Source organism: Gymnodraco acuticeps, unplaced genomic scaffold, assembly GCF_902827175.1.
Source record: "Gymnodraco acuticeps unplaced genomic scaffold, fGymAcu1.1, whole genome shotgun sequence".
Lineage (NCBI taxonomy): Eukaryota > Metazoa > Chordata > Actinopteri > Perciformes > Bathydraconidae > Gymnodraco > Gymnodraco acuticeps.
This window is the reverse complement of record NW_022990023.1, coordinates 2,175,697-2,202,026: the sequence shown is the minus strand read 5'-3', so window position 1 is coordinate 2,202,026 and position 26,330 is coordinate 2,175,697. Positions and strand designations below refer to the sequence as shown.

General features: G+C 40.5%; 3 protein-coding genes and 1 non-coding gene across 6 annotated transcripts; all 4 read left to right on the top strand.

The window, feature by feature from the left end:
- Positions 1 to 1,577: 1,577 nt before the first annotated feature.
- LOC117545012 (protein FAM117A-like) lies at positions 1,578 to 10,565 on the top strand. The gene is made up of 8 exons (XM_034214651.1): positions 1,578 to 2,254; positions 2,712 to 2,857; positions 3,488 to 3,583; positions 3,914 to 4,030; positions 5,024 to 5,152; positions 5,251 to 5,422; positions 6,104 to 6,257; positions 8,911 to 10,565. Exons 1-8 carry the CDS (start codon positions 2,131 to 2,133, stop codon positions 9,173 to 9,175), a joined length of 1,203 nt encoding a protein of 400 aa, XP_034070542.1. The 5' UTR covers positions 1,578 to 2,130; the 3' UTR covers positions 9,176 to 10,565.
- LOC117545160 lies at positions 8,564 to 8,682 on the top strand. The gene has a single exon (XR_004568774.1). It is a non-coding gene; the product is annotated as a small nucleolar RNA SNORA26 (small nucleolar RNA).
- A 1,055-nt stretch (positions 10,566 to 11,620) lies between the features above and the next one.
- On the top strand, positions 11,621 to 13,576 carry ndufa4 (NADH:ubiquinone oxidoreductase subunit A4). Its single transcript, XM_034214684.1, has 4 exons — positions 11,621 to 11,819; positions 12,841 to 12,929; positions 13,071 to 13,131; positions 13,269 to 13,576. Exons 1-4 carry the CDS (start codon positions 11,778 to 11,780, stop codon positions 13,323 to 13,325), a joined length of 249 nt encoding a protein of 82 aa, XP_034070575.1. The 5' UTR covers positions 11,621 to 11,777; the 3' UTR covers positions 13,326 to 13,576.
- A 5,089-nt stretch (positions 13,577 to 18,665) lies between these two features.
- Positions 18,666 to 25,673, top strand: cenpt (centromere protein T). Of its 3 annotated transcripts, XM_034214608.1 has the most exons (14): positions 18,666 to 19,036; positions 19,603 to 19,726; positions 19,804 to 19,948; positions 20,034 to 20,118; positions 20,333 to 20,463; positions 20,668 to 20,716; positions 20,839 to 20,966; positions 21,854 to 22,740; positions 22,822 to 23,062; positions 23,475 to 23,708; positions 23,794 to 23,872; positions 24,033 to 24,203; positions 24,317 to 24,421; positions 25,292 to 25,673. In XM_034214608.1, the coding sequence occupies exons 1-14, from the start codon at positions 18,951 to 18,953 to the stop codon at positions 25,416 to 25,418; spliced, it is 2,592 nt and encodes an 863-aa protein (XP_034070499.1). In that variant the 5' UTR covers positions 18,666 to 18,950; the 3' UTR covers positions 25,419 to 25,673. The 3 variants fall into 3 exon arrangements, with proteins under 3 accessions (XP_034070499.1, XP_034070498.1, XP_034070497.1); XM_034214607.1 differs by having other exon boundaries at positions 21,854 to 23,062; positions 24,036 to 24,203; XM_034214606.1 differs by having other exon boundaries at positions 21,854 to 23,062.
- The last annotated feature ends 657 nt before the right edge of the window (positions 25,674 to 26,330 follow it).

The window sequence follows — 26,330 nt, the reverse complement described above, 5'->3', positions numbered from 1 at the left end:
GCCAATACACTCAGAAACCACAGTTTCAATGTATTACATGATCAGACCTTTATATATACAGTCTATGGATCAGACACAATAACACCACACTGGTAAGATATTAGTTGATTTATTTAATTTTCTGTAAATAAGTTGCTGAAATCTCATCAGTTGCATTTACTGTAGGTTAAATAAACCCACACACGGTCTTTCACATTGTGCAGAGGTCAATCTTTGTTTTCATGTCTCCCCTTTTAGCTCAACTTTGTGAAGCATGACATCACTTTCCTCAGATGGGTTTGAAATAGCTTATGTGAGGTCAGAGGTTAGGATCATTCATTCATTAACACAGACAAATACACAGAGCTAAACAAACAACAGCTGAAGGTCCTTTGGTAAACCCTGGAAATGTATTGAGACACATTCCTGATTGACATACTGTCCAATTAACTGCCTGGCTGTAAAATAAATGGATATCGGAGGGTGGGGAAAAGTTTGGTTTAGTTATCTGGTTTTGTCTTTTGCTGTTTTGTCAAAGTGACATCAATTGTTGGGTGCAGTTGCACGAGATAGATGAGCAGGCCGCTGGACACATTCAGCACTTCACCCTTCTGTGATAAAGCACATTTACTCCCATTGTGGTTTGCCATGGACACAAGTGTGTTATCTAAGCGTGGACCGAGGTCTCGTTTAACTAAGTGCACGCTGAGGACAGTTTAGTTTAGGTCAGGGGACATCGGTAGAGTTAGCACTGGTCCAGGATCTGCCTTGAAAGTAGAGGCCATGTTATCTTTACCACCTGCTCTTGTCCCCCCATTGGCACTCCCTTTACACAGTGTCCGGACACTTATCTCCCAAAATGCACACTGTCTCATACATGCAAATGCTACACCCAAACCACTTCTACCCAGATGGTGCACAAATGCCCTGCTAGGGTGATTTAATACGCCTCAACTAAGTATGATGAAATATTTGGCCAATAAATGAATGAAGGTGATATTAAATCAATATCTGTGGTTTTGTAGCCCATATTGGGGCCTATAAACTACAGATCCCATACTTTACATCACAACTAATAGTGTTTAAAACATTGTATCACTGGACTGTTGCCTAAAAGTAATTAGTATTAGTAATAAGTAGTAAGCAAACATTAAAACTGTAGTATATACAAATCTTAGACTGTATGAAATGCGTTTGAAAATGGCCCAGACTCCAGACAACTCTGAAGGCGACATGATTTTTATTTAAAAAAAACAAAAAAACAAAATAAAAACAACCTTGCAAACAAACGATGGCCCTTTAAATACGTCGTCGAATCACACTAGGCTTCAACCATTGACGAAGTTCTAAGAAGTAATCCATCTGTAATCCAACATACTAAATACGTTTAAAGTTGTTTTTTTAACACGTATTTAAAGGCGAAAATCGGTTAATATGAGATATGAATTGGGGGCGGTGACAGAAAGTAACATTGTCCGATGTTTGACGGATTGATGGGGGATTGTCCAATAGAATTGAAGCCGAGGGCTCCATCAACCAATGAAAAGTAAGATTCCGAGTCGGGCCCCGCCCCTCATATAATTAAATCCACACCAGCGTGGTGGTGGAGGTGTTTTGGAGTAAAGACAAGAACGCGGAGGGGAAAACTACTGTGGCCACCTCGCAACTTTTCGGGCCACAAAAACCCTCTACAGCCCGAAAAACCATAATGAAATATACTTCCAGGTTTGGTCAGGAGACGTAGAGGTTGACCCTAAAGTTACTTTTTGAAACTGGAGCTGCTTCCTTGTTCGACAACGGGGTGAAATATCTCAACATCCTCACAAAGAAACTTTGCTTGCTAGGCTGCTAACTCGCACACAAGCCAGAAAAAAAGCATGATCACCGCCGAGGATCACTTTATCTCAGGCTGTTAGTAACATCTCATCTGTCGAGTTAAGTGCAGCTGGTGGATGTGTCAACCTGGAAATTATATTTAAATGACTTAAGGCCGACTTTTGTAACGGTTTTCTAGTTCTGGTCATCATCACCAGTGGAGGAAGGGTTGCAGCTGGTGATTTAGCCACCAGTGTTTCCACAGAGCGCCCCCAATCTCCACCTGATATCCACTGCTTTTTTCAGCCACATAGTCCCAGATTTGTTTCTGGAAAGATGTTTGGTCCATGTGGAGTGGGACAGATCCGGGGGGTTACTCTGGGTCCACAGCCCCTCAAGGCTACTATTCCCTATCAGCTGTCCAGCAAGCCGAGATCACACCGGAGAGATGGAAAGACAGGTATGAGCTCCACACCTGTCGCACTGTGTGGATTAAAAACTGATCCTGTGTCGATTAGTATACTCTTAATGTGACTTTAAAAAAATGCCTACATTGTGTAATGCAGCTTAATAAACACTTGGCTTTACACAAGCTAAAATAACTTCTAATTAGTTATCATTTGACATACATGATCGAGTAAAGACCCTGTGATTGAGGAACCCTGTGAACTAGTAATAATCAATTATTTCAACACGGAAGTTTTCAACTACTTATTCATTGTTGTATTGTATTGATTTATATGCAAGTCAAACAGTGAGTATTAAGAAACTAAGATACAACCCTGTGGTTATGATCTGCCATGAGTTCTTGTTTTTGTTCATTTATCTGGTAGATGCCTTGTTGTAAACATTGAATTCTCATAGTTTGAAATACAAAACAGAAGTTCCCTGATAGTCATATCTTTTTTTCACAACAGCTGGAAAGCCCAAATCGCACCAGCTGAGCTCTGGCATGAGGCGGACGATGTCTCTGGACGCCATCATCGGGCCGTACCTACAGGGACACTGGCCCAAAGAACCAGAGGGACCGAGCAGCCCGTCTCGCAAGGACAAGTCCACCCAGGTCTGCTCCTGCTGAAGAAAGTGCTGAAATGAGTGGAATGCATGACTTTACCACAGCTGTTTCCACAGTAATAGTTTTGTTTTGAAGGTCGTTAACAACTTTTTAGGGGGTTGAATCATGTTAAACGTTAGGTTGCAGATTTTAGAGGAGAAACCAGTTGCTAGGAGATAGAAAGAAGGAGGGTCCAGTGCTTGCGTAGCTAAACCACAGCCATGAGAACTGTCCCTGAAGTCAGCTGATGAGGCCGTTTTGGCTGCACCCATCCTCTGTGCTGCTCTGTGTGCAGGCGCTCGCCACGGCTGTTCTGTTGCCCACATCCTCCCCCACCCCCCCTTTTGTTTTTCAGTTTCTCCATGCTCTTTTGCTTTTTGACAAGTGTGAATAAAGTCTGTGGGTGTGGATGATGTGATGTGGCTGCAGATCAGCCTTTGAGCATGAAGTGTGCAACTTTTGTCAAAAGATGTGTGAAGTCCTGAAATGTTGTGTGACTTAATAGTTATGATTTCCAGTCTGTGTGATTTTGTTATATGATCAGCAGCTTAGGCTAAAACTATGATGTATATAAGCTGATTTTTCAGACACATGTGATCTTATTTGTTATTATTTATAGTTGCCTTTTTCACTCCCTAGACCCCAGACTCATGGTCTGATAAATCCCAGAGCAGAAGAAGCAGCAGCAGCCACAAACGATCGGCATCGTGGGGCAGCGCTGAGCATCTGCGAGAGGTGAATCTCGACTTTACTGCATTACTCAACGTATGTTTGAATCAACCAGCTGAATGTCGAAGAGAGCAAGCTCCGGGGGGGAAAAAGGCCTGACTCAATTACTTTGACAACATTGAGCAACAGGAGACCAAATGATCTCATCTGCAAAGAGACTTCCCTTTTTTTGAGCTTCACTCATCATATATTTGATCTGAGCCACCACATAATCAGATTATAGCTGCTAACATGCTTCTGAAGGGGACCCTTGTTATGAAACATGTGACATTTGTAATTGAGTGTTTGTGTGTGTGTGCAAGCTGATTGACTGACAATAACCTGTGTTCGTTGCAGATCTCTAAACTAAAACAACAGCTGCAGCAGCGCAGCAAACCTGCCGTCTCTGGTGGGCACGACAAAGACCGCCAGTGTGGATACCCTCAGGGGAGCTGTAGCTTAGGAACTACTCGGGTACCTTAGCATCATCCCCACACACAAACACACCGCACCAATTACTCTGTGCTTGCGGGTACTCACAGATATTCCTTCATCAGTGCAGCCTAGCATCACTGGTTTACCTTCATCAACGTGAACTTGATGTGCAGTTCATCGCAGGAAGTGAATTCAATAAAACACTGAAGCAACAGGAAGACTACTAAATCACACTGCTTCTGCTTTCAGAATGAAATGTGTAGTTCTGCTTTTCAGCACAGCTGGTCTGCTCAGTTCTGTAGCGCCTCAGTCCACCGGGCCGAGGCGGTTTCACACCAAACTGTGGTGACGTTACAAACCAATGAGAACAGCTAGAAGCCTCATTAATACCTTAAGTGTTAAAAGAGTTTTTTAAAAGGACCTGCACCCCGTTATGTCCCTTAACACATGTTGCTTTCATATTTAACTTAAGATTAATTGGCTTTTCTGAAACAATGATTTGCATAGTCGATTAACCGGCCGATTATTTTCTAGATTAGTCAGGAATAGTTTCAAATAAATTCCTTCCTAGTTCCTCAGTCCATAATGATGGTTAATGGGTTGATTTTATATATTGCTTTCACACATACACAAAATATGTAATGTCTTTTTTAATAACTTGTTTGGTCAGTCCAAGACATTTATTCAAATATGATGTAAAGAGGACATTTCAATATTTGGGAGTGTGAAAATAGCGTCTTTAATCTTTGCAGGAAACAATCCTTAAACCATTAATCAAATATCTTATTGGAATATTTTTTCTGTCTAATCGCCAGGTGGAGTTATCGCTGCCTCGATTGCGGCATAAGAGTTTTTCAGAATTTGTAACGATGATAAACTCTATTTATGCAACATCTTTGTGTTGCTCAAAGTGCCTAACAATTAGAGCAAACATGTGACACTGACTTGTTAACTGTATAAAAACACACGAGGTGTTCGATCCGTCAAAGCCCTCAAAAGTGATGAAGCCATTTGCTTTGTTTGTGTCCTCAGACTCAGCCCATCCCCATCCCCCTGGCCCCCCTGTGTACTCTGGTCCCCCGGCTGCGCTGCAGTGTGGAGGGACTCAACCAGGAGCTGGAGGGCATGTTCATCTGCCAGCCAGCACACCCTCAGCACAGGGTAACTGCCCCCCTACCCTCCCTCAGCACACAAGATTCCTGCAAGATAGCATGTAATATAATGGAGGCTGACGTTATTTACATTGCTCATATTCTCAGCTCCTGGAGGTTCCAGACGGCCACCGGGCTCCGGTTCCTCCGCAGAGCTGCAGCAGTGGATCTCAGAGTGACCCCGCCACTACACCCTTGTCCTCCTCACCCAGTTCCTCTCCCACAAACTTCTACAATTCCCCACCGGACCCTGAAGATGCACCTCTGGATGTGCAACAAGGTTAGACAGGGTTACCAGAAAGGGAAAGTCACTGCTGTGACACTTGCACTTCTCTCAAAACATGGCCTAGATTTGGCAAACCACTCGGACAGAACCTAAAATGAGAGAACCACTGTGCAGTCTCACAGGCATCAGCTAAACCTGTTCCCCCAGCAGACACTTGAATAGTAAAGTCTGTGCACACTTCATTGTAGCCTCTTTCTAGATTGACACCATGGAATACATTTAAAAAAACAAGACATTTTAACCCTGTTGGTGGGGCAAAGCATTTAACCGCTTTTAACACAGTTCATGTTGATGGTTCAGACCGTTTTACTATAAGGATTCAACCTGCATTTATCTTGTGAAACACTGACTGCAGCTACACCTCCTTACAAACCAACGGGTTGTTTTGGTGGTTTAGTCAGTGAACGATCTGAAACTACTTTGTCTGCATACGTACACTATTGTATTAGAGTTGAACCATTTAAGTAGTACATGGTTGAATTTGAAAAAGGTTGACTAATCAATTTTGTTTAATAATTAACTGAAGTGATGGAGTTATGTCTAAGCCACAGATTTACTTGTATAGCCCAGAACATGTTTTTCGGATTGTCTGCCCCATTAAATCCCAGGAACAAACTGTCTATGAAAGTTTAACGAATCATTGATATATTGTCGTTTTTTGTCTGCTGTCTTCAGGTCTGACAGACGGAGCAGAGATGTGCCTCCTGTCTCCGTTTTCCTCCCAGAACGAGGCCGACCTCTCGTCCTCCCCGGGGCCCAACAAGAGCTGCTGCTTCCAGAGGGAGCCGCCAGAGGGCTGCGAGAGGGTCAAAGTCTGGGAGGAAAGCAGGTATGTGTGATCCCCATCTCCACAAAATGGAGACATGGCGCCTACATTACCCACAATGCAAGTTGAAAGCCAACCGTTGGAGATTTGGGTGTGTTCTGTTAGTGGGCGGCATTGAGCTACAGAGGTCTCTGCTCCAGAGCCCCGGTTGTTTCTGTTTTCAATTCAAACTTGTATTCTTCACTCACACTCGAGGCAATTCATCACAGCTCCCTCTGGAGCCACAAACACGTTATACAAGCTCTCTACATGGCCTTTCAACAGACTTTGTTGCTTAAAATGGGCACATTTTCCCTTTAGAGACTAGTTAATTTCCTATTTTAGATGTTTTCCTTAACCTCTACCCAGAGAGGTAGCTAATAAAGGGCTTTTTTTGCAATAAACTATTTAATTAATTCCAAATATTAAACATAAATTCAAACTGCGTGGAAGCTTTCTGGTGTTTATACATTAGCCTTTTTTTTTTTTTTTTAACGTGACCACACGTATATTTAGAACTATAACCAGTATGGTTAACCAAAGGCATGATAAGGGAACAATGTTTTCAAACTAAAACAACAACTGTACCATTAATGACAAAAATACTTCCAGTTTTTAAGTCTTGTTCTTACTCAACCTGTATATTGCGATGTGAAATTAGCTGCAGTGTAAAAATTCCGCTCAAGCCAAAGTCCTGCATTTATATCCAAAATATGTACACTTGAAGTACTTATTATGCAGAATAGCCCATTTCAGAATGTTCTATGCTACAATTATCATTGCAATAATGTTTACTGCCCTAATGTTGCATCTTGTAATGATGGAGCTCATGTTTATATACTCAGGGTGTCCGCTGGGTCTTAAAAAGTATTAAAAGGCATTTTCTAAGGTATTACATTTTGTAGCTTGTTTTCAATAAGTATATGAATGGTCCAAAGAGGTTGTATTCTACAGTCTGCCTGAATGTAATCATTGCGTAGGTGTGTAGTGTGATTCTGTGTAGTTTATTTATGGCATCCCGTTGGGTTTGACGTCATCTGAACAGGACATCGCGCGCTCACTGCTTGATAGCACGAAGCTCCGTTTACGCCGGTTGTCAAACAACATCGTTATGGGGAAATGCAAGTTTGCGTCCAAATGGTTGGAAGATAAGGAGGAAGGACAATCAATACTGTATATAGTAAATGTGAGGTAAAGTGTTTCGCCAATGTAACCAGTTAGAACTCAAAGTGGCGATGAGGTCTTCAAATGTATGGAAAGGGTCTTAAAAAAGGCCTTAAAAGGTCTTACATTTGACTTCAGGATTCCTGCATATACCCTGTCACTTTATATACAACTGGGAAGATGAACCTATTTTTCCTACACATCAGAATTGATTTATTCATTCATTTATGATTTATTTAATCTGCAAAGCTGTCAGATAAAATGCTACCGTTCTCGCTGCTGTTATAAATATGTGTCTTTCTCTTTTGTGAGTCTGTAACTTGTAATGTATTGAAGTCTTTGGTAAAAACCCTTAAATCATGAGGAGAGACTACTTTTTTAGTTAATTTGTAAGGGACCAGAATACTAACCATATCATTGATGGTTAAAATAACTGTTGTCTAACCAAATAAAGGTGTTATTTTTTGGGTGGTGGCGTCTTAGTCCGTAGGGACTTGGCTACATAATGGCTGCTCCTAACACTAGGAGAGGACTAGTGTTGTCAGGATACCAACATTTTGGTTTCGATATCAAGTCAAGAATTGCGATTCCGATTATTTTTCGATACTTTTCTTAAAAAAGGGGAAACGGTCTTAAATGTAATTATTGTGCTTTATTTCACACAAGAACCATAACACAAACTTTTAAAAAATGAGAACAATAAATAAAATAAATGACAAGAATTCGTATTAAATTAAAACATTTCTTACTGACAGGCCTCGTGGTGTCCGTAGGCTTGCCCTCACTGTCAGAGATATAGCTCAAATACTTCCAAATTTAGCTTCTGGCGTCTTTTTTGCCAACAAGCTGAGGGGCAGCGGCAGTTGCACTCCCACTTGCAGCCATGCTTCTCCTGTTCTCACATGCTCTGGCAGCTAGCGCGTGCACGAGAGAGGGGAGGCACTTGGAGCGTGCTTGAGAGGGGAGGGACTGCAGGTGCGGAGCAGAGCGCTGAACACACACGGCTCTTATTAAAGCGGCGCTTTCTCACCGGAGTACTTTCCCCCGTCATTCTTAAAGTACCGATACTAATGAAACGGAGGAATCGTAACGTTTTTAGCGGCAGGGTATCGCGGTACCTTTCAAGTATCGGTACACCGTGCAACACTGGAGAGGACGCCCCCTATTTGCCCACCCTGGACTAACCGATGTCCTTGGTGACCAACACAGGGGGGCAAAGTGACTCTCATAAACCTGTAGTGAAGGAACACCGCCCTCTCTGCGGATCCTGTCGGGAGAAACAAACGCAATGCGGGGTCAGGGGCTCAGTCTGTCCTAACTAGACTTGTCCTGAGAACCTTGGGGTCTCCGGTTCTCGTCTATATGTACACTGGCACCTCTTAAAATGCATGTGTGCACCTATACACCTGTCCATTTGTACTGTGAGTGAAGCCTACATATTCCTCCGGGTTATCAATAAAGGTTTATCTTCTTATCTTCATTTTCCTAAAGCCCCTCTCCTCTTGTCTTGTAGCTCTCCACGCCAACCCATGCCCGCCCTCCTCTCCTCCTGCCCGGACCCCAACAAGGTGAACTTCACCCCCTATGGGGGCTCCGCCTTCTGCCCCGTCAGCCTCCTGAGGCCGCTGCTCCCCTCCATGGACATGTTGTTCCGCAGCCTGGCCGTCTCCCCTGCAGGCTCCTGCTCCAGCCAGGGGATGGGTCAGGCTCTCCCAGACCCCCCCAGCACCTCCCCCGCTGTGGTGGGAGAGAGCTCTGGGGAGGGTCTCGCCTTCTGAGCAGCTGCAGATCTTTTTCTGCGGAAATTATAATGCGTAATGCAAATATTTGCTTTATTTTAGGAAAGGACCATTCCATATCTATACAGGTTTAAAATAATCTTATATTGAGAAAAAAATTATAATATTGAAAAAAATATATTCTATGCAATCCAATGGATTTGCTTTATGAGCGACTTGTTCTTTTTGGTGTCCGGGCATTATGATATTTCTAAATTAAGGCATTTCTGTCACTTCAAAGATATATTTTTGGCCAAACACACAAGTGTGAGAGACAGGGCAGACCTCTGTTGGATGACTGGCCCCCTAACTTCACATGATTTTATGTTTCCCCAAAGAAAGCCATGACACAAATTTATATTATTATACTGGTTTTTAAACTGCAGTGCGTCATCTCTCCAGTCGAGTCAGAAACACCCTGTGCGGATCAGTTTGCTTGTTTTTAAGTATTCAAAGATATTTATCTAGAATTCTTCTTACCTAACGTTACGTTGCACCTGTTGCTGGTGTACAAAGCACGACAAATCAGTTGGGTACTTTTTTTATTTTCCTAAAAAGAAAAGAAAAATGTAGATTATTGTAGACTGAAGGGAATTTTCCAGTTGTTGGACTTTGGTAGATTCAATACCTAAATGCTTCAGCTCATGCATTCCTGCTTTAAAAGATGTTTATTTTTGTTGTCATATTGTTTACGTGCAGAGAACAGCACAAGTTAATGGATGAAAAACCCTGTTATTCCTTGATGTTATAGATGTGTGCTGTTTATAGATATAAGGTTTCGCAGCCTAGTTGACTACCTAACCAGTTTTAGTGGTGTAGATTTGTCATCTGTAATTCTCTGAAGACGTTCTTCTTCTGCCAATCTGACAAGTTGATGTTCAAATAGTTTTATTTCTGGTAGACATGTTTGCACAAATTGAAATGCTACTTTTGAGTCGCAATTCTTATTTTTATATTCACTTTTGTACTTTAAGAGTAGTAATGTGTAATTTCTACATCCTTTTCCAATTACCTGCAGCATAAGCTAAAAAAAAACCTCTTACGTTTTGTTCTGTCAGTATAATTGAGGCAGGTGTTACATGGTATACTGTATCGGGTGGATTTTTATGCATTTCAGCAGAGGGTTTTTATGTGGAGACGTTTGTTCCATACCTTAATCCTGACCGGAGTTTTGTATGTGTGTGTGTGTGTGTGTGTGCACGTGGATTGAAAGTTAATAGTCGGATTGTTTGACTTCTAGTTTTAGTGTCCAGGTGAAATGCTGTTGGATTGAAACATTGTATGTTCCAAATAAGCCTCAATTTCAATGTTTTATGAAGCGGTGTCGATGCTGGGGACGTTCTGTTATCTCAGGTTCTGTGTTCTGTCCACATAAATATATAATTGATAACGTGTTGTCTTTGCGATTTATTTAACTGGTCTGAAGTCCTAACTCTTAATGCTGTGGTTCACCATGTCTGCAGGGAGGTGTTGCAGCTGCAGTCTGAACTAGCTTTGATTTGGGTCTACTGTAAACTACACATTTATCATTTAAATTAATGTCCTGTAGGGTCAATTTTAAAATACTGAAAGATCAGCTAGATGTTAAAGGTTTATAAAAAGAAAACTGAATTATTTTAGTCCCTCAAAATGTATATTTTAAAGTTTACAATTGTTTAAAGAAAATAGCTAAACTTAAGTGGTGGGAATTCGTAACTAAGTACTTTTACTGTACTGTGTAACTAAGTACTGTACTTGGGTACAATTTTGAGATACTTGTGCTTGAGTATTTCCATTGTATGCTACTTTGTAGCCCTACTTCGACTTCTATTACAATTCAGTGGTAAATGGTGTACTTTTACTCCTACATTTATTTAATACTTTTAATTACTTTGCAGATTTGGATTAATTATGTGACATAATCAACACTTTAGTTTTATAAGACTTAAGTTACACCTGCAGCAAAATTCAGCTGCACCTCACCAGCCTTCATAACACTATTGCATCAATGATTAAAATAACAACATATCATTATTCTGAAATGGGCCTACTTTGCTTTTGGTACTTCAAGTATATTTTGATGCTAATACTTTTGTACTTTTACTTGAGTTACTAAATGCAGGACTTTTACTTGTACAGAGTATTCCTACACTCTGGTACTTCTACATTTACTCAAGTACAATATCTCCCACCTCTGGCAAACCTCCTACTGATGAAGATCGTATGCTATGATTGAAAGTTACAAAAAAAGCAACACAATTGTGTGGTGACGGTGGCAAAACTCTATCTTAAAATGTAAGGAATCAGAATGTGTGAGGTAGGTTTATACTCTTGTAATGAAGAAATTGGTCCCGTACAGCATGTCAAAAATGCAGACGATGAGAGATTATGTTTTTTTCTTTTTTCCTGTTTCTGGTGTGTAGGTTAAAGTTATATAAGGACAGGGGAGTTTTCTTTAAGAGCTGCAGTTGCTGTACCACACTTGATCCACATTGCGGAAGGGTACACATTATACAGCTGTTAGCGGTGCATTGTGGGACTGTCTGACTGGAGGAGCTGCTCTGCTGTAGCGCGCGTTTCTCTTCATATATATTCACTTCAGACTGCCAGAGGATTCACCGGCATGTTGGGGATCATCGCCAAACAGCTCAAGAGCCACCCTGCTGTGAGTCCTAAACATGTTTATTTTATTATTATTTATTTATGTATTACATGAGTTCGATAACGCAAGATCGAGCCGGTGACATTGAACGAAGTGTTGAGGACGAGATGATCGCGCATGCTTCCCAATAACCGCACCTCATTAAGCCAACATTTTTATTTTTAAGTTATTGATATATTACCTGAGTTATACAACATTTGGGGTTTTATCATACATTACCCGGCAAATGATGATCTATGACTGCATGAATGTAAAATCTATCGTGGCAGATTTCAGGAGGAAATGGACGATAAAGGCAATACAACGCCAATAAAATAACTTTGTAATTGATATTTTCCCGCGATCATGATTTTTATTTGTATTAATAATATTGATCTTAATTTCTCAATCTCATCACAACATTCCGTTTATTGGGATATCCTCCTTTTAAAGGCGTTGTACATGTTTAGAGCTGGAAATCCCCATTAAAACAGGAGCTATCGTTTTAATTGTTGTTAAAAGTATCAAATCTATTTTCCCTATATGGTATATCGGTGTGGGTCGATGTACACATGTGCACAGGCATGTACAGTATGCAGTTCTGTACAGCACGTACACAGTGCAGTGTGACCCCCTGGCCTGATGCCAGTGCAATGCATGTCTGATTATCCAAGGGCATCCGGTTCGCTTTACGGCAGAGTCCATATTAATAATCCACAGGGTGCCACCGTGTTTGTCCTTTAAACAGTGTCAGATTTCCACTTCACTGTGTAAATGCTCTTTTATTGTCACTGAGGAGGCAAGGATGGGAGGGGATTATACATAGGCCTATATAGAAAGTGAAATCGTATGTAAGTGGTTAGTGACATGCAATGCAAACAACCAGCCTATGAGATTATTCTTTACTGTATTTATAAACTGTACTCTCACTTTTTATCTTTCCTTATGAAACCGAATACGAGTAGATGATTAACAGAATATCGTTATTTCTTGTGAGTTATAAATAGTATGTGTGTGATTACATTTTCTTGTCCTTGCCCCACAGCTCATCCCCCTCTTCATCTTCATCGGTGGCGGGGCGGCCATGAGCATTACGTACCTGAGTCGGCTGGCTCTGAGAAACCCTGATGTCTCGTAAGTCTCTATCACGTCTAATAAATGACACAACTACAGACATAGTGTTTTCTTAAGGATTTAGTTAGCTCTTTTATGTGTGTGTTTTCAATCAAATCTCTGATGTCATGTTAAAGAGTTTTTATACTGTTTTGTTCTCAGATGGGATCGCAAGAACAACCCCGAGCCCTGGAACAACATGAAGCCTGATCAGCAGTACAAAGTATACACCTTTATTTACATTTTGCATAAATTACTAAGGGCTGTTTGGTTAGATTTAATCCATAGTCCATATCGTTTCATGTTATCTTGCCTCCAAGTCCATATTCCCGCCCTCACACATTTGTTTTTTATTTGCAGCTCTTCGCAGTTAACATGGACTACTCCAAGCTGAAGAAGGAAGGGCCTGATTTCTAAATCTTCACTTCCCTGTCTGACACTATCGGCAGTGTTAAAAGCTGTTGCACTTTTTGCCAAATCCAAAAACAAACTCATGACACAGAACGAAGGTTGAATCATTTGCACTCATTCAATCATTTTCAGTGTGAAGGGGGAAAGGGATCATACTCTTATCAATTACTATATGAATAAAACAGGGAACCACCTGTTATACTAATTGATGAATTTATTTTTGATGTTGTGTTGATAATTAAAACTATTTAAATCTCTCTTGCATGTGTATTTCTTTTAAGTACACAGCTGCTTTGACAATAGGCACACTATAGTTACATCCTCAGGGTTTCACAAGGAGATGATTATATTTGTATTACTAATTCAGGGGAAATCCAGTCATTTCCTGACATGTATTGCGGTTTTTTAGTCTGCTGAGAATCTATGATGGACAGCAGTGGTTGAAAACTGCAGCTGCTTTGATTTCATGAGGTTACTGTCGTCCATGTCAGTGAAACTACAGCAAGTCAGATGTGGAGACCACCACTGAGTCTGTTTTTGATTAACCCTCAGTTTATTTTTTCTTGTTTGCTACATTAGGACATTTTTACATTTCCCACTCAGATGTATCTTTTTCTACAAATAGCATTGAAGTCATTTTGTTTTCCAAATGTTAAAGGTAGGGTAGGTAATTCACTTCAGAAACACTTTTTTCTATATTCCATGGAATGCTCTTAACATCCCGATAGCAATGAACAAATTAAATGCTTTGACAATAAATATATACAAATATTTCATCTGTGGAAGCCGTGGCGCTGGAAAAAGCAAGTCCAGTTATCTGCCCCGGCCCGCGGCAGATAACTGGATGGCCTACCTGCCTGTCAGCCTTCCATCTTGTGCCCTAAGGAAGTCTGAAGGAAGGGCAGATTTTTTTCGGTTGTGTACTTTCAAATTCTAGCTTACTCGAGCTGGTTTCTCCATTCTTACCTACCCTACCTTTAACACTCCGATATGACCTGTTAACTGTGGACATACTGACAAAGACCAAAACATAAGCAGAACCAGACATGCACATTTCTTGTTCACCAATAATCAAATATTAATTACTCTAATTTAAGCAATTCACTCTCCTTAAAGTTACTAACATTTAAGCTTCTAAAAACACAGTGCCACAGTTTTGGCTTTTTTAATCATTTCCAGTAAGAGCTGATCATCTTCCTGTTTCTATCACCATTAGCTGTTGTTTATTTTTCCAGCCAGCAGAGTGTGCTGTTACAGTAACACATTGAAATATAGTCTTTTTTAGTATTCATTTTATTTAGCAGCAGGAATATAAACAGAACAAGACAAGAAAGTAACATACTAAGATTGAGGACAGAATTAATTGACCCAATGTTTGGAATGATGCTACACCACCATATTGTCGAAATCCACTTTATTGTCAATCTCCTGTGTGTGTGATACAGACAGGGAGATCAAAATGCTGTTGCTTACAATCCCGAATAAAATGTTAAATATATAACAAATATATGTAGCTATATATACATACATATACACCTGTACACCCACATTTATGTATTTATCCAAAAAAATCTACAAGAGATCTTATTAAAAAAAACTATGTTTTTCTCACAACTTTTTCAAATGTTCCCCTTTTCCTATAAAAGTATTTACATTAGTAATAATGTTTTTTTTGTTTTTAAAAATGTAGTTTTCTTATTTATCCACTAGTCAGTGGTAATGCAACGTCTTTATGGCAACCTTGTATGCACGAACGATTCACCAGTTGTAAGTGTGACCAAAAGGCTGAGAGCAAAGTGAAGCAAGCCGAAAATGGACATAGTGGGTCTGTTGTTAATGGAGACAGCAGTTTAGAGGCCCTTGTTCTTCCATCAAAGTCCTCCACTGCTAGTGAAACAGTGCAGACAGACAATGCTGCTGATGAGGGACCATCCTCTGGAGACTTTTGCCCCATGTGTCAGATGCCTTTTTCCATTTTGGTGGTACAGACTCAAAGATGAAATGTTGCTGAATGTCTTGACACCTCCAGAGACACATGCAAAGGTACAGATATCCATATATCATATACTTTATCAAATAAAAAACATGACCACCAGCAGCTTCCTCATCAGAAACCATTGATCAAATAACTACGTCCATATCTATTCTTACTTGACACACCTTTCCTCCTGCATTCAGGTGAACACATGTTGTCAATTGTAGGCGGGGAAAACAAATATATATTATTCAACACACCTGTTTTTAAATGTAACTATTGCAGGGAATAACCTCAAAACAACTGATAACTGGCAGCCTGGTGCAGTTACATGACTTATTTGAATGCTTACAATGGCAGTAGGTCTGGCAGGCAGGTCACAGCCACATAAACACATGATAAACTGTGGAGGAACAAAGAAGCTGGGCTGGTATGAGGGCAGCAGGATCTAATAAGCAGGTGTGTGATGCAGGTCAGGTGGAGGGCAAGAAGGGAAAGGCAGATGAATGAATTAGAAACAGGTGTGTAGATGGAAATGGGCAATTAAGGGTCTGTGGTATGAAGTACAGCTGAGGAGTAGAGACAAAGGAACAAACTGGTGACAACTCAGGAGATAGTTTATTGAGTTTAGATTCACCTAACGAAATGATGTACATTGACAATAAATATTGCACCATATCCATTGAAATTCCCCTACACTTTGGCATATGTGATGTATCTTTGTGTCTCTTTCAGCCACTTTATTTACTGGACATGAGTAAAGTTTCGATTTTGAGAACATTATTTAGTTTCAGATACATCCTGCCTGGTTAATGCACACATTTTGTTCACCCCTAGTTTGTAAAATAGGGCTTTTGTTCAACATGTCAAGTCTCAAGCCCAATTTAAGAAAACCTGGACTACATAGTTTTTTTTAGAAAGCTCCCTTGAGACACAGCTGGATTTATGTGATGAGTAAACTGATATATAAAATCAGACACTTTTTGAGTATAAGTATTGTCAAAATGTTTTATCAGAATTTGCATGTGCTGTTGCTTTTGAATGACCATTTAGTACTCTGTTGATAAGTCTGTCTTCATTGTTTTCTTTTCACACAGAATGTCCAGATGGCTTCCAGTGCTGCTCCACCATTCCTAACCATTATAAGAAATGTAACCACACCGTCCTGGCCCAATGTCGAGCAAACAGCGACACAGCCCTCCTCAGTCTGTCCCAACAGGCAGGGACCAGCAGGGGGACGGGCCTCAGCTGTCTTCCAGGGCTGATAAACAATGAGGAGGATGGCTCTACTTTAGAGACTTTCCAGGATAGTGTTCTCAGTGTTTCTGTGTTATCCACTCACAGTAATCTCCCTGGAACACCTCCATCCAAACGTATGAATGGACTCATGTTGCTGCGCTCACCTGGCCCAGAGGATTGAAAGAAAAAGAAAGGCTGGTCGTCCTCTACTAAAACCAAAAAGTCAATCAGTTCTTTCTTTGGAAAAGGGGTAGAAATGTAAATTAGATTGTAGGTAAGATTCAGGAAGCCATTACAGAAATTGAAAGATGGTCTCTCTGACATGGGGGTTTAGATTGTCGGTAGAAAAAACTGAAACTTTATTTTTACGAGAAAAAGGATAGGTGAGGAGGTAGGTTAAAACTTTATGGACAAGAACTAAAGAAAGTGAAGACTTTTAAGTTTCTGGGAATATGGCTGGACGAGAGAGTCACATGGAGTATTCATATTGATAAAGTAGTAGATAAATGTAAAAATGTGTTAAATGTTATGAGGTGCTTGGCAGGCACTAAAGTCGGGGGCTGATAAAGCTGCTTTGAGGAACGTACAGAGCCTTAATTAGATCAGTCATAGAATATGGACTATAGTGTATGGTTCAGCTGCATACTCTTCTCTGCAAAAATTAGATAGAGTCCAGGCACAAGCACTAAGGATATGCTGTGGGGCAGTCAGATCTACACCAGTGTTGGCACTTCAGGTAGAGGTCGGAGAAATACCAATTTATTTGAAGAGAAAACAGTTAATTGTTAATTACTGGGCAAATTACTGGGCAACTGGGCCATGAAGATACTCACCCTATAGGCTACTAAACAAACTGTAAAAACAAGTTGGGAAAGTAACACAATTAAAAAAGAAAGTTTTTGTGTTTGTGTTTCTGAATTATGTAAGGAATTAAAAGTTAAAGAATGGAATATTAGTCCGACTGTTGATATCAGCGGTTCCACCATGGTTATACCTCAACCTGTAATAGATTTATCCTTATTGAAACGGTTACATTCGAAGAAAAATAAAATGAACGTGCAGGCTTACATGAACACTTCTATGAACAATATGGGCAGTTTATACACATATTTACTGATGGATCCAAAAGTCCAGAACATGGTAAAACTAGGCTAGTTGTGCATTTTATGTTCCTGAGTTAAAGGTCAAAGTGAAAAAGCGAGCAAGTGATCACATCGCAGTGTAGGCTACATAGTGGAGATGATGGCTATCTCACTAGCACTTCAGTGGATAGAGGAAGTAGGCTACAGCCAATGCGAGTGGTCATTTGCTCTGACTCCAGCGCAGCTTTGGAGAGTATAAATAACTTATCGTCATTCTGTCGTCAGGATATTCTGCATGAAATTGTGCACATCATGTATAGGTTGGGAATTGTAGTTCAATTTGTGTGGATTCCAGCGCATGTGGGTATTAGAGATAACGAGGTGGTGGATCAACTGGCAAAAAATGGATTGAAAGCAAATACAATTGATTTAATAGTAGGCCTACCTATCAGTAGAGCAGAAGTCAAATCATTTACGAAAGTTATTATCAAGCAACAATGGCAAAAGTTATGGGACAGTAACACTAAAGGGAAACATTTATACCAGATTCAAATGGAAGTAGGAATGGAAAGCACTTAGGGGAGTAATAGAAGAGAACAGAACATTATCAGCAGGATAAAATTGGGTCACTCTGGATTAAACTCATCACTCCATCTGATTGGAAAACATCCAACTGGCAACTGTGATGGTTGCCAACAATCAGAGACAATACATCATGTATTCTTTAGCTGCGCGGAATATACCAGACAAAGACTCATTCTGAAAACTGCAATGGAACAACATAACATTAAGGACATGGATTTCAAGTCAATATTCGCAAGTAACTCAATAAATGAAGTTAACAAACTCATCTTCAAGTTTCTCAAAAACACTGGTCTGAAGCTTTATATATCTGAAGACAAAGATTTAACATGAAGATTCAATAAATCAACAGTAGGTGGCGATAATGCTCCAAGTGGTTGCGACTCGCCATTAAAGCAAAGAAGAAGAAGATGAACTACGTTTTAGATGTAAAAGAAGAAGAAACTCGTCATCTCGCGATATTTCACTTACAAATAACGCGGGACAGTTTGAGGAGAAAATCAGTTGAAACCACAACCATCGCTGTAAGAAACAACATTAGACAGTCAACACATGTTTAATTAGACAAGCTGTGTGTTAATTGAGGCGGTATTGAGCTCAACGCCGTTTGTTAGACTGGTTTTATTTATATAGAGCCGCAGCTTAACAAGGTTTATGTTACTAGTGTTTACCGTGAACAACGTTCGTTAGCTAAACTGAGCTAACCAGCTGACCGTCTGGGAGTAAAACAAAAATAACCGGCTCTGTTTCTAAATGGATCCGATTGAGGACCTTTCTGCCCGGGTCCTGCTGACCCAAATTCTCAGCACCGAGACACCAAGGACCCCCTTCACCCGCAGGTACTTCACCTTAACCCTAACTAAATTTGTCTTGAAATAACTAGCGACGTCTGTTGTTATTATTGTTACAAGCTTTGAACGCTCGCTCTGATAAATGCTAACGTTATTCCTCATAACTAGAAAAGATAAGGTGGTTTTCGTAACACCAGCATGTTAAAACAAGGAAGCCTCAATTATTTAATACCCTGTATGGAAATAATTATAATAACCACAATAGTATCCGATCTATCCAAAGATGCACATGGTTTCCTCAGATCAGCTTGGATTTACTATTTTGTTATCAAAATTGTGTTTGTTTTCAATTCAAACCTGATTTATTTTTATTTTACTGGGAATCATTTACATTATATACAAAGTCTTGTTTTACCTACCCAAGATCTTCCCCCTTTCCGGTTTTTGAAACATATATATAAACTATTTAACACCCAAGTATGCTTTTTCTACAATGTCATTCAAATCACCTTCATGATTTCAAGTGTTTATTGTAAAAATAATGTTTCTTTTTTTAATCATACTTAAATTAAGGATTTTAAAACTATAATAATATTGATCTGTCTTGTCTTAAGTGCCTCTCAACAACTGAGTGCCAGCGCGACCAGGAGGAGCAGCAGTCGACTGAGAAACAAAGATGCTGTTCCCCAAACCCCAAAGGCCATCCTAAAGCACAGCCAGATACACAAACTACGAAAGGTGAGGAAGGCCGGCAGAGCTTGTGCTGATCATGGACATGCTGTGGATTTTCTTAAGGTTGACTTACTTCTTTCCAGAGTATATCCATGCAATCCCTGAATGCCACGAGAAGGGTCGGTCGCTCAGTCTCATTCAGATTGAGTAACATCCCTCCAGTAAACTCAATGCTGTTGGAGGATGGAGAGACACCGAGGCACCTACTCAAGAACATCCTGCAGACAGGTATGTGCATGGCATGGTTTTATTCACACCTAATGTTGCAGCTGATTGTGCCCCTTTTTTTTTAATCGTCTTTCATGTGATTCAGAGCCTGTGAGTACGCCTATGGTTCATGGGAGGGCCTCGTCAGATGGGCGACAGTCATCTTCAGCCGACTCGAGTAAGGGTTGCAGGTGAGTTGTGTGTGTGTGTGTAAGGGAAATTGCACTTTGCTGACATTTGGGATGACCAGGATGATTATTTCAAATGTTTAACTTTTTCAGTCCAAAGCTGATAAAAAACATCCACCCTGATCTTCTCTCTCTTCAGCAACATTGACAGTTTGTATGCTACCGGCTGACATTTGTTGTGTTGTGTGTAACAGGTTAATATTTGCTTCACTTTCAGTATTGAGCTGTCAGGGTTGGATTTGCCTGATTTAACTATTGGTGCAGCGAGTACCCAAAAAAGACTGAACCGGAAGAGACATCTGATCTTTGATTTGTCGGCTTTTGAAAAACGTCTTGACGCCGGGCCAGGTAAGGTTCAAGCAACACCTGAGTAGTGGTGTAAAGTAAGATCCTAAGGGTGTTGTTGAATTGACAGACTTCCAATAGGGTTGGATTGAACTAAGTATACTCCTGCTACAAGAATTAGATGATGATGTAGAAACATATGAACTATGAGAACACTTGTGTATTTTATTAATGTCTGGGTTTTATGATGAATGCTTGTGCTTACAGATCTGAAGGAAAATAAAGAAACGGAACAATCATCTCTTACTTTGTCAAGGTCAATTAAATAACAAACTTCAAAGTTGTGGCGTTTTTTTATGCATATAAAAAGTTACATTGCTTTTTAAAATGTTAATGAGTGAATATATAACTAAGCGGTCTCTCCATTCTGTTTTGCAGTCCCACTCTAAAAACCCCCTTTGTGGAAGTTCGGACTGAGAGAACAGGCCTGCGGAGAAGAGCTTTACCACGCCGTAGAATCTCAGTAGCAGGATTTGACGCTGCTGTAGATAGATGGTCGATGGAAGGTGATTACAATGAAAAAAACACTCTTTGTAACTACTCAAAAATGTACCTTTTTTAGATCAATTTGCTAATATACGTTAAAAAAAACAAGTTAATTTAAAGGTAGGGTAGGTAAGAATGGAGAAACCAGCTCGAGCGCGCTAGAATTAGAAACTACGCAGCCGGAAAAAATCTGCCCCTTCCTTCAGACTTCCTTACAGAGCCCCTCCTCCAACACACACGAACGCGCACATGACCAATGAGGGCACGAGATAAGTTTGTGCACAGATGGAAGGCTGACAGGCAGGTAGGCCATCCAGTTACTTTAGCCGGGCCGGCTAAAATGATTGTTCGTGCTTTTTACAGTACTACGGCTTCCACGGATTCATTTTTGTATGTATGTTTTGTCAAAGCACTTAAGATATTCATTGCTAACGGGACGTTAAGAGCATTCCATGGAATATAACAAAAAGTGTTTCTGAAGTGAATTACCTACCCCACCTTTAATGTTAATGAATTAAATTGCTGACCATTTAGGCTTTAAAATGTCAATAACAATAAAAGAACCCACTAGTTTTACCCAGAGTATATTTTTATTCTAATATGTCTCAAAATGTGTCATACATTTTTTTATATATATAATTTTACAGACAAATTAAATGGACTAATGTTTGAACAGAACACAATTCACATCTAAATTTGGCTCTCAAGAATATTTCGACCAGGTATACAGTATGTACATTTAGAGCTAAAGCCCAGTTACAGGAGGAAGGGAGCCGATAGCTGTTTTACGAAGGGAGGCTCAACTAGTGGCGTATCAATAACAATATTGTAGGTTATTTGCAAGTACTGTCGCTAGGGATGCTGCTGATACTTCATTTGTCGTTTTCCCTCTCTTCTTGTTACCCAGGAGAGACGAGCCGGTGGAGTCTCAGTAAGACCACCTCCTCTGAGGGCTTCACTCTTGGCCTCAGCACACTCTGTGACTCTAACATCACATCCGACATCATCCACTGTGACAAGGCGCTCTGTGCCCAGCCCGGTGCCATGACCGACAACTTATCAATAGCCGCAACTCGGGACAAACCGACGGTGAGGGTGGAGGAGGATCAGATGGAGGTGGAGGAGGATCAGATGGAGGTGGAGGAGGATCAGATGGAGGTGGAGGTGGAGGAGGATCAGATGGAGGTGGAGGAGGATCAGATGGAGGTGGAGCAGGATCAGGTGGAGGTGGAGCTGGGGAAAGAGAAGTCAGTGAATGCATTCCCAACTGAGGGGGGGGCCGAACCTCAAAATGGAAGTTTGACTGCATCTATATCTCAAAGGGAGGAAGAGAAGCACACAGGTGATGATCAAATGAAAGATAATGTAACTGTGGCCGAGGAAGAGGCAGGTGTAGCTGAATCCCTGGATACTGTTATGGAGGAAGAGGAGAACAATGTAGAAGCTCCAACAGAGGAGGAAGGTGAAGCTGATTCTCAAAATGAGGAGAATGCTGCAGTCAGGTCTCCATCTGAGGAAGAGGAGGCTGCAGCAGAGTCTCAAACTGAAGAAGAACAAGATGGAGTTGATTCCCAGGTTGAAGAGGATGTTGTACCAGACACTCAAACTGAAGAGGAAGAAGTTGCAGGTCACTCTCAAACTGAAGAACAAGATGGAGTTGATTGCGAGCCTGAAGAGGTTGCAGAGGCCGTGTCTCAGTCTGAGGAAGAGGAGGTTGCACCAGACTCTCAAGAAGCTGCAGTTGATATTGAACCTGAAGAGGATGCAGCAAAGTCTCAGTCTGAGGAAGAGGATGTTGCACCAGACTCTCAAGAAGCTGCAGTTGATATTGAACCTGAAGAGGATGCAGCAAAGTCTCGGTCTGAGGAAGAGGAGGAGACTGCAGATGATCAAAGTGAACAAGAGGTTCCTGCAGAGGAAGTGGAGGACGATTTGGCTGATTCTCAACCTGAAGACAAGCATGATGGGAAGCTGTCGGAGGATGATGCCGAGCAGTCGTCGGAACAGGAAGAGCAAGACCTGGAGCACACCAGCAGAAGGGCTCCTCGCTCTGAGGGCCCCCTCGTCGTGCCCGTCACTGAGGCAGCGGGAGACTTGGACCACGCCACAGAGGAAGGTGAGGACGTCCACATATTGAATCTCTTTTGACATGCTTTCTACATGAGAAGCAGCAAGTCAGCGCATTTAAAACATACTCAAGCAAACCCATCCTGCAAAAGCTGACTGAGCTGCATCCAAACCCCAATAGATTCCTCTTATTATGATTTTTTTATTTCTTTATATCTAATGAATTATTAATACATTTTTCAAATTGTCACATTACTTATCTTTGTCCTTTTTATGTTTAAAAATCATTAATATATTTTTGCTTTTTTATTTTAAGTATGTCTAAATGGTCAAACATGTGTTGGGACAAATTGGGGAAATAAAAGGGGGAAAAGTTTAAATGAAATACAGCCGTTTTCCTCTCAGGGCTGCATGTCAGAGTATTTTAAAGTTCAATGTTTAACAGCTCTGTTTGCATTCAGGATGGTCTGATGGTAAGTCTAAAGCACCAAGCAGCCTGCACATGGGAAGCCCTGAAACACACGCTTCCTACACGGACGCCGACCCTGGCGCTGTTAAAGAAAACTCCTTTCATCTTCCGGAGCTGGCGAATGAGACCAAAGACAGGCTCCTGAATGACAACTCACCTGAAGAAGCTGCTGAGGAAGAGGAGGATGAAGAGGAGGAAGAGGAGGAAGAGGAGGAGGACAGTGATGGTTAGTCTTTGTTAGCGTTTCATTTATTGAAAGTCAATTGTGAATAGAGGTAAAATGTGTTTTTTTTGTTTTCCAAAATCTTCAGCGATCCCAAGCAAGACCCCAGCTTTTGTCAGACAGAAAATGAGCTTTTTTCAGCCCAAACCTCAGAATATTCAAGCAAGGTAAGTTGCATTTTATGATACAATCTAATTTTTTTAAATAAAAACTGGGCTTTTACATCATAGCATATAGAAAGTCAGTTGTATAGTTTAAACTGACTTAAATTGATTGTATGTTTATCATCTACTATGTTACTGACTTTATATTTATGTATTATGTCAGCAGTAGGACAGGGGAAGCTATTCCTGTTCCTAAACCAAAGCCAGTGAGAAAGAAGGGGAAAGGGCCGGCTAAAAAGCAGACTGACCTTCCTAAGAGCTACCTGATGAACGTGTTCAAACACTTCGCCAAAACAAAAGTCTCTCCAGATGTGTACCCTGTCCTAAAAGATATGTAAGTAATATAACGTTGCCTTTAATTCAATAATATGTAATGTGTTTAGGACACCATGGATTTCTACCATTTACAGTACACACTAGCTTCATTTTATTTCCTGTTTTTACCAGAATGAATAAATACTTCGACCGACTGGCGGAGGACTTGGAGACATATGCTCTTCATGCAAAGAGAAAAACCATAGAGATTGAAGATGCTGAACTTCTGTTGAGAAGGTAAGTGTGATTTGTGCTTATCTGTGCAAGGAAAACACTAATGACTTGGGGATCAGTCGTTTTGAAAGATAAAAACAAATATATTTGTGTTATGGTCACCAGCAGTGAATGTTTGCCATGTCATGAAGAAGATTCAACTTTATTGTCATTAAATAGTACAGGTATTGGTAACGAAACAGTTCCTCTGCATTTGACCCATCCTAGTGTTAGGAGCAGTGGGCTGCCATTTTGAACGGCGCCCGGGGAGCAGTGTAGGGAACGGTGCCTTGCTCAGGGACACCTCGGTAGCACTTGGTCTTGCCGGGACTTGAACTGGTGATCTTCCAGTTGCCAAGCCAAGTCCCTATGGACTTTTTTTTGCCTATTTGTTGGCAATTTAAGCACAAATTAAACTCATTATACCCTAATGGTGTGTTTTTGGCAAACATGAACAGTTATTTAACCCTTGGTTTTTGCAAAAAGCTTTAATAAAAGAGTTACATTAGTAACACAGACCAGAGACATCAGTCCACAAAAGGGTCAATCATCAAATGAAATGCCTTTTCAGATAACAATAATTCATGATGGCCGACAGTCGAAACCAAAACAAAATGGTGACAAGTACACAGCAAAAAGTAATTAATACAATGCTTTCAGAATGATTTTGGACAACTATTATGTAGAAATTAATATTGTAGCAAAAAAAAAAACACTGGGTAATACCGACCTCTAGATGGCAGACTCGGACTCCACGTTTAGTCTGAAGTAGCAGACACGAGACGGTGCGGTGGCCCCACAAATATAATCAAATTCTGTGGGAAACACTGAACAGTACACCTAAACAATTTCTGACACTTTAGTCATTTTACTTACCATTTTTTTGTTTTTCAGGCAGGGACATGTGACTGACATGGTCCCAGTGGAAGTGCTGATTGAAAAATATCTTCGTATGGAACAGCGCAAACTCCTCATCCCCATAGCAACCAGCGGAAATATTGTTATTCCTAAAAAGCGGTGATGAATGTGTTCTATACTTCTAGATTTTATTTTGTACTTTTACATTTTACTTCACTGCCTTTGATTTGGACAATTGAGGTCTCCGTGAAATGTTGAAATGTTAATCAGAGTATTAAAATGTCTGTAAATGTGTAAATATGTGTTAACAAGAATTTTTGTTATGTGTACTTTTTTCTTTGGAAGCATTGGCTTGTTGAAAAAAGTTCATTTTCTGTCTTTGTTGACCCTTGTGAATAAATAAATTCAGTGAATCACACGTTTTATCTGTATGAAAACCAGTAATGATGCATGTGGAGCCCATGTGAGGTGTTGTGATGGCATTTAAAATTGTGCATTTACAGAATCATCAGGCTTTGGATAAAAGGGTTTGTAGTTTGGCTTGTTTGGGAATATATTGGAAAAGAAAGGCACCATTTTCTTTTCAGAGGGATTTCTTATCCCTGGCAGGTCATACTGTCCTGTGCGTTTTCTAGATTGGGAAATTAATTACAACTAACCCGTATCACGATCGGGGGAACTGGTGCAACTAATTATTTCAAAGCTCGAGGTTGCCTACCAGCTAGATAAATAATAAAACCTCACCCACTTGACACAAGGTTGAAGATGTATTAACGACCTTCAGTGTGAATATATCTAGAGTGATTCCATCTACATCATAATTGAATGAAATCTTTATTAGTCTTCACTTGTTAATCTTGGTGTGCTGGGTGTTTGAATGAACATAACATAGCTATAACTAAGTTTTGTTTTATCTCTTACAATCAGGCAAAGAAGAGAAGAAATAAGGAGAGAAACCCCCACACACACTTTAGAATCAGTAATACTTTATTTGTCCCCACAGGCAGCATGGAAATGTACAGTGCTGGTGAAAGGCAACATTAAAACTATTAAATAAAGATGCAAAAACACATAT

Coding starts and splice junctions, on each gene's coding strand:
- LOC117545012 (XM_034214651.1), top strand. CDS start 2,131: ATGTTTGGTCCATGTGGAGTGGGACAGATCCGGGGGGTTACTCTGGGT. Junction 2,255..2,711: donor CCGGAGAGATGGAAAGACAG/GTATGAGCTCCA, acceptor TTTTCACAACAG/CTGGAAAGCCCAAATCGCAC. Junction 6,258..8,910: donor AAAGTCTGGGAGGAAAGCAG/GTATGTGTGATC, acceptor CTTGTCTTGTAG/CTCTCCACGCCAACCCATGC.
- ndufa4 (XM_034214684.1), top strand. CDS start 11,778: ATGTTGGGGATCATCGCCAAACAGCTCAAGAGCCACCCTGCT. Junction 11,820..12,840: donor AGCTCAAGAGCCACCCTGCT/GTGAGTCCTAAA, acceptor CTTGCCCCACAG/CTCATCCCCCTCTTCATCTT. Junction 13,132..13,268: donor AGCCTGATCAGCAGTACAAA/GTATACACCTTT, acceptor TTTTATTTGCAG/CTCTTCGCAGTTAACATGGA.
- cenpt (XM_034214606.1), top strand. CDS start 18,951: ATGGATCCGATTGAGGACCTTTCTGCCCGGGTCCTGCTGACCCAAATT. Junction 19,037..19,602: donor AGGACCCCCTTCACCCGCAG/GTACTTCACCTT, acceptor TCTTGTCTTAAG/TGCCTCTCAACAACTGAGTG. Junction 24,422..25,291: donor GCTGAACTTCTGTTGAGAAG/GTAAGTGTGATT, acceptor TTTGTTTTTCAG/GCAGGGACATGTGACTGACA.